Source organism: Enoplosus armatus, chromosome 6 (genome assembly GCF_043641665.1).
Source record: "Enoplosus armatus isolate fEnoArm2 chromosome 6, fEnoArm2.hap1, whole genome shotgun sequence".
Classification (NCBI taxonomy): Eukaryota; Metazoa; Chordata; class Actinopteri; order Centrarchiformes; family Enoplosidae; genus Enoplosus; species Enoplosus armatus.
In genome coordinates, this window is record NC_092185.1 from 2,185,358 (window position 1) to 2,195,670 (window position 10,313).

The window sequence follows — 10,313 nt, forward strand, 5'->3', positions numbered from 1 at the left end:
TCGGGCTTGTTTAATTTAAGGCATAGTGTTGCAATATCGGGACATTCACTCCTACTACAACAACGACGATAACACCGCAGAGAAACATGGAGAAAATACATGAGAACATTTGACGAAGGAGATCAAAACATGGCACATACTTGCCGGAAAATGAAGCGACAGCACACCGACGCTTATCTGTCACTGACAAACACGCGAAATCTGTTTGTTTTCGACGAGGAATACCAGAATACGTGAGGGTTTTTGTTAACATTACCGCCATAAGCCAAGTAGAGGAGGAGAGGAAAGAAGTTAAAATGGCTACGATTGTCGGTCCAGAGAAGGGTTCTGAACGGACGGCGATGGAGAGGTTCGGTAGCGGAGGGATGGCGCTTCTGCCTTGGACTAAACAGATTCTTACTGTACTGTGGGAACAGCTTCGGCTGCTGGTTCAGGTCATATACTACACCTTCATGTCGGGTAAGAATAAAGTCAAATTCAAACTTGTGACTTAGTTGGTCTGGCTCGTTTTATTTGCGTTAACGCCTCCAGTTACCGCGGCAGTATTTAGCCGTTGTAACGTTAGCTAACTGGGAGGAACAGTGAGCGTCGAGTCGCTGTAACGTTACTCCTTCTTAAATGACGTTAACTCCATTATAATAACCCCAATGAATGCCTTATTATTTCAAGGTGTGCGTTATGCCCAGTTATTATTTTATTTCTGAGACATAAACTAGTTTTCCTCGTGTTTACGTCCAAATCCAGTTACTTCCCATGCTAACACGGTAACCCTCCCTGTAAAGTCCCCGTGGTGCTCCAGAGTTATGTTGCATTGTTATAAATCGTGAAGCACAGTTGTGATGTGAGAATGAACTGGTCAAAGCATCATGTCAGATTTAACATGGCATAACTTTAATGTGTATTGTATGTATTTATATTAAAGTAAACTTCTGATTACAATTGTATTTTTCCCATATTACCCAGCCCTGTGATGGTTGTGTTATTATTGTTTGTCTGTTTAAAATAAGCAGTAAACAAAGAAGCATTAGTTTGTTTTTTTTCCATGTCCTGATGACCTAAAGGAGATCATAATTGCACAGTGAATGAAAGTTAAATCATTCTCTTTTGTATTTAAATTCAACTTCAACATCTTTCTCCTGATTTTCCAGTTTTCCAGATGTTCAGGTTTGAGGTTCACGTGAGAATCACAGACGAGACAGGTCAGCACATCCAGCACATGACCACGGCAGCAAACCCGACTGAATCCTTCCTGTTCTCCTCCCTGTTTGACGGAGACAACGGAGTGATGGTCGGAGGTTCGAATCCCCTCTCTAACTTCTGCGCTGACGCCGGCGACCCGTTTGCTGGGAAATCCACTGCTGAGGCGCTGCTGTCCAGTCTGCGTGCTGACGACCTGTGCTGCGGACTAGTGGACGATTTTGTGTCCAGAACATCTGGCAAAGAAGACGGCATCTTTCTTGGACACCAATCCAGCTGGAAAATGGGCTTCCCTGGTGACTGGAACATCTTTGTGTCAAGCAGCGACAGCTCTGGCTCAAACGACACCTGCCACAAAAGTAGTGAGAAAGTCTTCAAACAAGACATTTCAAAGGAGAAAGTTTTCAAACAGGACACTTCAGAAGAGGAGAAAAGCTCTCACTGGAGTAGCGAGGAAGACCAGAACGTGGTAGAATTTGACAGTGAAGAAAGTAAGGCGCTTTGGGAGTCTCTGTCAAAATCTAGTGATCCATACAACCCCTTCTTTTTCTCTGCATGCATTTCAACAAACACAAACATGAGGGAAAGTAAAAGCGAAGCGAGGGACAGCAGCGATACTGACCTCATGTCAGTGAGCAGGGCCAGCGAGGAGATGTTGGGGCCTCAAGGCCTGAATATCTGGGTCAGTCGCTCTGACAGTGAGAGCAGTTGGAGCAGTTGGGCCAGTTCAGACGGTTCGAGCCCCGACATTGATAAGGAGGAGAGCGAGAGGCTCTTGGAGTTCTTCAGCAGTCCTGACCCCTACAATCCCATGTGCTTCACTGCCTGCACAGTCAGCAGCACGTCGCCTCAAGCCACCACCACCACCACAGTCTCGAGACAACAGGCCTCACTTCCTGCACCTCCCTCCAAGTCCGACACAGACACCGAGGAGAAGGAGAGCAGCTTTCCTTCTTCATCTGAGGATGACGAAGAAGAGCAGCTGTGGAAATCTCTCTGCCAAAAGGACGACCCGTACCACCCTCTCAACTTTCAGGCCTGCCTCATGAGCTCCCCAACAACAACACTCCAGCCTGGAGAAGATCCAGATGCCCTTGTTGTCCAGCACACATATATTCTACCTGCGAAGGGCAAAACTTGTGAAAAAGAGGCGAAAACACCCCGAAAATCAAGAGTCAAGAAGCCCCTTCTGCCAGAGAGGCAATTAAAGCATCACTCCCATCCAGACAAAACACTGGTTCCCTGGAGAAGACCTGGACTAACACCTCAGTCACTGCCAGAGGAGAAGAAGGAGAGCAAGACCAGCAGTACCCAGAAAAGGGTAATTATCTCAAAACAATTTACAGTTAAACTACCAGGCAGGCTGAGCCAAAGCTTTAAATGAGACCCATGAGGGGTTTGAAATAAAAATAGTCTACTCTGTAAACACTACAGAGCATTGATATGGACAAAAGGTTAAATACACGGAAATGTTCCTCTTTATTCCACTGTGGACTAAACGGCATAAAGTGGAAGTAATATAACCAGATTTCTCCAAAATGCCAGTGTAGTTCCAAAACTAAGAAACACAGCTTTGCCTTTAGGCAGTTGACACCTTCATTTTCATTAGTCCAAGTCGATACAGAAGATAATTATTATCAACTTATTTAAAGTTAGTACATTCATATCAGTGTCTCCTGCTGACTGTTGCAACCTCTTTTCTGTTTCTTTTCAGAATATCTAAGATTAGGGTTCATTCCTGCCTCAGCAGACACAGACTGTTCTGCCCAGTGTGTTAAGCTCAGTTGTTGTTTGTTGTCGGTTAGTAACGCTGCTGGTCGTCATGACTAAGCCGGTCATGTGACTCCCATGAGTCAGCAGAGAGGTTTACTTCCTCGTGGACTAAATGAAGGTGCAGCAGTAGTGCAAAGTAATTTTGAATACTGTCTCAATTAATAGCCTGTTACATCAGACTGAGAACATAAATCCTGAGGCAGAAAAACAAGTCACAGTCTTATTGTGATTACATGCCCGTCGGAGAACTCAGAGTTGGGAAAGTACACATTCTTCATTGTGCAGTTTTTAATTGTAGGGTATTTTCACATGAAACTTAGCTCTGAGTGGTAATAACCATCTATTTAATGACCTTTAATTGAAGTCCTTAACTTGCACCATTAGCAGGTTAAAAACCCCAAAGAAGCATCATTTAACTAAATGTATTGAATTTTTCTTCTTCTTCATTTCTTCTGGATTTCAGGTGCAATTTTCTCCTCTTGTCCAAGTCCACGTCATGCGGACCTGGCAGTTTGCTCGACAGGCGTCTCGGAAAGGACACTGGGAAGAAATGGCGCGAGACCGGGACCGCTTCTGGAGGCGGATCCGGGAAACAGAGCAGGCCATCGGCCACTGCTTCACGCAGCCCCACAGAGAGAGGATCCTGGCGTATCTGGACGGTGCCTTGAAATAAACAAAAGTCCTGAACACTGAATGTTTTATTTCCTTTTTGGATGAGAACTTGTGATTGGTTGCAATGCAACAGTGATTTTGATTTAGGCCCGTTAGAAATTTGATGTTAGGCCAACTTAAATGTTCGGTGTCAAGTTGAACAACCTTGTACCTCAAAAGGTTTTATACATTGTGCGACTGTTGCACTGACTGACACTTTCTCATATTAACCTCAGCATTAACGTGTGGAATGTTGTTTTTGTATGCCTTATATACAGACCTAGTAATGTAACTTATTTATGCCCTATGGAGCTTGTCTTTTCTTTTTTTTTTTTACTGTTTTTATGTGTTTTTATATGTGTGAACAAACTACAGTGGTGAATCTAGAAGTTAAAAGTAGATGATGATATCATAAGAAAGCAGAGCTTTACAGTACAAAGTGTTTTGAAAAGTTTATTTTAAGCACGATGGACACAGTCCTGTGGCAGTTCTTGTCTTAATGTTCAAATATTTGAGTTTGGTATTTCCTTATTTGAAGACACATAATAGCAGCCTTTTAGCTCTCAGTGGGCAGATGGAAGTCTATTATTATCTTGACTGGAAAGATTCAAACACTTTGTCCTCTGTGACTCACTCGGCTTCTCGTGGTAACGTCATGTAGCCAGAATATGTCCAGAAATCATCTGTAGCAAAATTTGTCATTAGGTGCTTTGATCAATAAAATTTGTTACATTGTCATCGTTCCCTGGTTCACGTGGCGACACGAGTTAACTCATTCTGCTTCACTAAAAGACAGAAGCAAACAACTGTTGTTTCCCAACATTACAGTGAGCTGGAGACAGAACACAACATCCCAGAAGGGTCTTTTTTGAGTAGAGGGTGCATGAAAGCTGCCTATCAGCTGCGTCAGCCTTTTGGAAGAATATATTCTGAGGAAATGTTGAAACGTTGAAGAAAAGGTGAGATAAAATCAGTTTAGATGTTTCAAGAAATCTTATCAAATGTTGCAAAAGAGCGATATGTGTATCACTGATACTTTTAAAACACTGCGCACCGCAGTCACGACCCCCGTCTGGATCCAGCTGCTGACACAGAAGGAACGTGCAGAAAAGCAGGACAGCCTTACCGGTCAGGAGATCTGATGCAAACATGATGCAAGTAACTCAAAACAAAAGCTTTGGTTAAACAAACCAGTTTAACCTCTCACCCAGTTTGGACACACCCCGTGTGTTCAGTGTGGGTGTGAGGTTTCCAGCACACCTGTAGGTGTGAACTGTGTGTGACCTCCACCTATGGTGGGACTGAGGTAACTGCATAGCTCACTGTGCCCTCCATGTAAGCACCGATCAGGTGAGTCAGGACGTCTATGTTTGGAAAATGGAAGTTTTTGTAACATGTAACCATTATGTCAACAGCATCTCTGTGTCTCAGCCTGTAGTTTGGACACTGAAATGTCACTGATGCTGTTGAAACAACAGTTATATGTAACTGGATGTCTAAAAAAAACATCTGGACTGAGTTTTGTAGATGCAGTTAAATGTCTGCAGAGATGTTTGAAATGCTCTCAGTACGTTCAGTTTTATTCATCCATCCTAACCCATCCCTGCCTCATTTTTACATTTATCACTTCTCTCTTATGTGCCTCTCTCTGTCTCTCTCTCTCTCTCTCTCTCTGTCTCTCTCTCTCTGTCTCTCTCTCTGTCTCTCTCTCACCCCCCTCCACACACACACACACACACACACTCAGGAGATAATAATTTCCCTGAGGGCTGTGAGTCTCCGTGCAGACTAACTGCTGTAAGGCTGTCGTAAGACAAGGGTTAAAAACACCAAGTATGATGAAATGACTTTCCAGAGGGATGAAATCAATTAGCAGGTCTCTGATGCCCCCCCCCCCTCCCTCACACACACACACACACACACAAACACATACACAGGGATGGTGCAAAGGTGAGCAATCGCTGACACTGTTGCTGCGTCAACCCAGCGGTGGGTCTTTTGCTGATGTTGTGAATGTAATTGATCCCCTGCTGGAAAAATGAAGGTTCTTTGGTGAAGTTGGCGGCGGGAAATAGAAATGAAAGAAACACAAAAATGTATTGAATTTATTGTTAAAAAGATAAATGTACTTGAGTCACAGGATAGAAGGTGTCATATGCTGTAAATCTCTTTGAGGTAAATATATATTTTAGATTTGTGATTTTGGGCATGAATTTGATGAATGAATTTGCTTTTTCCAGACAATAAGCTAGTAAGAGGTCCTTGAGTGAAGCCTCAGGGTCAAAGCTTTTAATATCAAACCCTCTGATTTGTCAAGAACACGAAGAAGCTCTTTCACTGCTGATGTTTTCAGGGCTTTTCTTGCGTCTTTAGTTATTTACAGACACCAGAACACCAGGTTTATTCCATGATGCAAGCCGGTGGAGAGAAAGAGTGCACTCTTTGTGGATGCTGTGCCTTTGTTCCTGTGGCTTTTGAAGCTGACCTGGTGACATGAGCTGGGAGCTGAACAAAGTCTAATATCCATTTTTCTTTGGTGTGTGAGGACGAGGCGACGGGAGGTTTGTCTGTCTGGTCTCCCTCTGTCTGCCATCCCTGTTTGTGATTTTGCTTCCAGAGCCGGCTCACAGTGACGAGCAGCCCGACAGCGTCCTGCTCAAGGGCACTTCAACAAGACGCGCATCAGAAGTGACTGAACATGTGAGTCCTAGTTACAGGATGAATACGCCACCTTCTCCTCCTTCTTGAACCCGCTCCTCTCTTTGTATCTTTGTCTCCATCTTTCTCCTCCTCATCCTCTCCCAGTATCATTAGCTCTGTGGCCTAGGCGACCCCGTCTCCAGGCAACCAGCAGGAGTGGCGAGGCGTTGAAAGGATTGCAGGTGATTGCAGCAGCAGCAGCAGCAGAATCAGCAGCCGCAGAGGCAGTGGGTTTTCAGTCACACACACACACACACACACACACACACGGTTGCCCCTCTCACTCGCCTGCCGGTGAAGGCTATCTCCTGGGTCGCAATTAGCTGATGATGCAATCTACCAACAGCTATTGTGTCTGACACCAACTCACACAGACAGACTGCACGAACTGCAGAGTATCTTCCTGTGCAGTGAACAGTGAAGTCCATGCAGAAAAACACCAGAAATAACCTTCTGCTACTTCTGTCTTTTAATTTTGTCCTTCTGTTTGTTCAAACATTCATTTTGTGATTTAAACATTTATACTTTACACGTTTAAACTTCCTCTTCATGAATGACATCAAGTTCTATCCAATGCTTACATATGTTTAACATTTGGGATTCAGTGATCAACAAAGTGGTCTTCGGAGTCCCTCGTGGGGCCTCCAAGGGGCTCCAGAAGCCCTCAGCAGGATAAGGATGTACTTTCACTTTAAGAGAATGAGTGAAAACAGCAGTTAAAAGAATCACTATCATTATCATTCTGAGCACTATTACAGGATGACATCATGAATCATATGTGACAGACGCACACGCGGTAAACACTTATCTACTCCAACATATGCTCGTGAGGATTAGTGAGTCTGACCAACACCCAGACGCTACGCACAGAGCACTTACTGCTCAGTGTATTTTTATCAGTGGTGAGTTTGAGCCACTGGTACGTGACACAACACACACACACACACACACACACACAAAATGATTTTTTCCTTCAAACTACAGGTGGTTTTAGTCAAAGTCAGAATAATAATAATAATAATGATAAATAAATAATTGCCTTATCATGTCATTAGAGGCAGACATTAGTTTCATGCTTTACTGAAATATTCATCTGTAACTCAACAGTGATTTAACAGATGATTCAGAAACACGTAGTTAGGATTTACTGCCTTTGTTGGGACTGCAGTTACTAACAGGCGAGTTGAAGCCCCCCCCAGACTAAGATCACCAGATCACCATGGCATCAAAATACCTCTGTTCATTGTCCAACAGCGTATGTGACACATGTGGAGCTTCCTTCCATCCCCAGAGGACCATATTTGGGCATACAGTATTATCTGTATGTCAGACAATAAACCCCCCCCCCCCAAAAAAAAAAAAACCTGTAGCCACCGAGCAGCTGTGTGACTGTGCTGCCCTCATGTGGTGGAACTGACAACAGCAAGCCAGCGGAAGCACTCAGATATTTATTCAAAAAAAAGAAATAAACAAAAAAAAAAAACTTTTACTACAAAATAAAAATACATTTTTGCACTATGGCTCCAACACCCGTAGAGGGAGTTACAGAAATAGTGTTAAGTGATATAATATGACAATAATATTCAATAAGCTTCAAAGGTAATGACACAAACTCAAACACAAAGGTTACTGTTCTGAAAAGGGAAAGAAACGTGTTTAAATAAGGTCCCTAAAAACCATGTGAACATGAAAATCATCTTAGTTCAGCGGCTTGAAACAACAATTACACTGTAATCCAATCCACTAAGCTGCTTTTGGGGGATCCCCCGCTGTGATCCGGCTGATGGACCAGCCTCTGACTGACCAGCAGCAGTGAAGAACCGAGCTCTGAGCCTCACATTGAAGTTTCTGAACGTCCTGGGGTGACCTGGGGAAGGACGACAGGGCGTTGAACCTCTCGTCTCCTTGAGTTTACGGTTGAAGTGTTTCGTCAGATGAGGTTTCTCAGCCCGGAGAGGAATGTGTGATCTGTTTTCAATGTGACATCACTGCTCTGTTCCCATCGGTCTGTCAGTCAGTGAGAATAAACAAAGTTCCTCTAGGATGACGTACCACCCTCAGACTGGTTAGGCTTTCCGTTGTTAGTGTGGCCGTCCATGCTGAAGCTAGAACCACAAGTAAAAGCATTCAAAACTTACTTAAGTAAAGGTATAGAAGTATTATCAGAGTAAAAGTACTCATGTAGCAGTGAAATGCTCCCTGTCAGGGTTTCTATTCTATCTGATGTTCCTGGATTCATATTTCTGCTGCAGATGTTTCAGGTTGAGCTCCTTTGACTGACTTTATATGCTGTTGGGTAGTTTAATCTGCATCATATTCTATAAGATCATCATCATCGTAGCGTCGTTGTCCTGTGAGAACCACGTATCTCTTACAAGTCAAGCTCCCGCTGATCCAAGAGGAAAAAGGAGGAGAAGTTTCTACACCCATAAAGGAACATTTAATCCTTGAGTTTATCAGAAACATTCACATTCAAAATCACCTCATTTGGAGATACATGGTTTTCACTGGACAGGAAGGTTATTAACAATTGTAATCTGTTAAAGTAACAGAAGCTGTCAGATAAATGTAGTGCAGTAAAAAGTACAATATCTCCCTCTGAGATGTGGTGGAGTAGAAGTATAAGTAAGTTACATAAAATGCTCAATACTCAAGTAAAGTACAAGTACCTCAAATATGTACTTAAGTACAGTACTTGAAACAGCTACATATCCATCACACTGGAGGGGGAAAGGAAAGTGTCCACCATCATTGAAACTTTATCCTCTTGTTGCTGCGCCTCACTGAAAGCTCTTGTGTGCTCCAGAACTTGATTTGATTTGCAGAAGCTGGAAGATATCGGCTGCGGCTCAACGCAGCACAAAGGAACTCAGAGGCATTTAATCTGTAGAGCTCAATAACACAGACGCTGTCAGTGATTCACAGACACGCCTGTGATCCGTCTGTCAACTCTTTTCTGTTGCGACAGTCGGCAGATGAACTTTGTTACACGGTCGTTCTTAGATAAACTGTTTACAGCCTCCCATCAAGAGCTGCTGTATTTGTGTTGTGTAAGCTGCAGCTAATATCTCTGGACAGATGAGACAAAGAGGTTTATTGTGTGTTTCCGGGTCAACTTTCTGTATTTCAGTTTGTCAAATCTCTTGTTGTTGTTTTTTCCATTCACAAATTATACAAAAACATAATCTTGTTGTCCTGATTCCCTCCCACAGCCCAAAGACACGATCCTCTGAGTGTTTTTCCTGTGACGCAGGGACCTGGAGAGTTTTACAGGGAAGAGTTTACATTACGGCATCAGAAGAATTCAGTTTCAGTTAAGTTGTCAGTCACACAGGAAGTAAACAAAACTGACTTTAAAGTTCAGTTCCTCGACCAGCTGGACTGAAATCTGATGCTATATTTTCTATAATATTTCCCATCTGTTGAGTTCCTCACTGTTTTTAAGCCTTTTCATATATTGATGACATTTCATTGGGTTTTTACAAGATATTTAGATTAAAATATAATAATCAGTATACCATCTGCACTGTGAACTCTTGTTTCTTAGCCAGCTGGGAGATGATGCCTGGAGTCCACCAGAGGGAGACAGAGTGACGCAGGAAAATGTCTCCGACAGTTTTGCAGGTTTTGTTGAGTTTCCTGAAGAGACTTAAATAGGCCTGTAAATAAAAACAACAAGAAAAGAGACTTAAAATGACACAATTTAGAAAACATGTCGCGTTCACTTGAAGCTGCTGGATACAGAAAACAGGCATTTTTTTGAAAATGATTTGTGTGTGTATTATTTTGACAGTGATATTTGTGTTTCTAAACTCAAGTCTCACTTATAAGTTTTTTTCCTGGAGCTTTTGACCACACTGCCTTCTTCAGTGAGTGGAGCTCTCTCAGGTGATCTAAATACGGAAATTTAGTCACGTTTTAACAAAATTGCAGGAAGGTCTGGAAAAACGTAAGTGAACCTTGAGTTTATAATATTCTGTCACAAATCACAG

The 10,313-nt window shown here is 42.9% G+C and overlaps 1 protein-coding gene across 1 annotated transcript; it reads left to right on the top strand.

Annotated features, from left to right (window-relative positions):
- The first annotated feature begins 63 nt into the window (after positions 1 to 63).
- LOC139286875 (protein phosphatase 1 regulatory subunit 15A) lies at positions 64 to 4,359 on the top strand. The gene is made up of 3 exons (XM_070907807.1): positions 64 to 459; positions 1,149 to 2,518; positions 3,434 to 4,359. The coding sequence occupies exons 1-3, from the start codon at positions 297 to 299 to the stop codon at positions 3,641 to 3,643; spliced, it is 1,743 nt and encodes a 580-aa protein (XP_070763908.1). The 5' UTR covers positions 64 to 296; the 3' UTR covers positions 3,644 to 4,359.
- Positions 4,360 to 10,313: the final 5,954 nt, after the last annotated feature.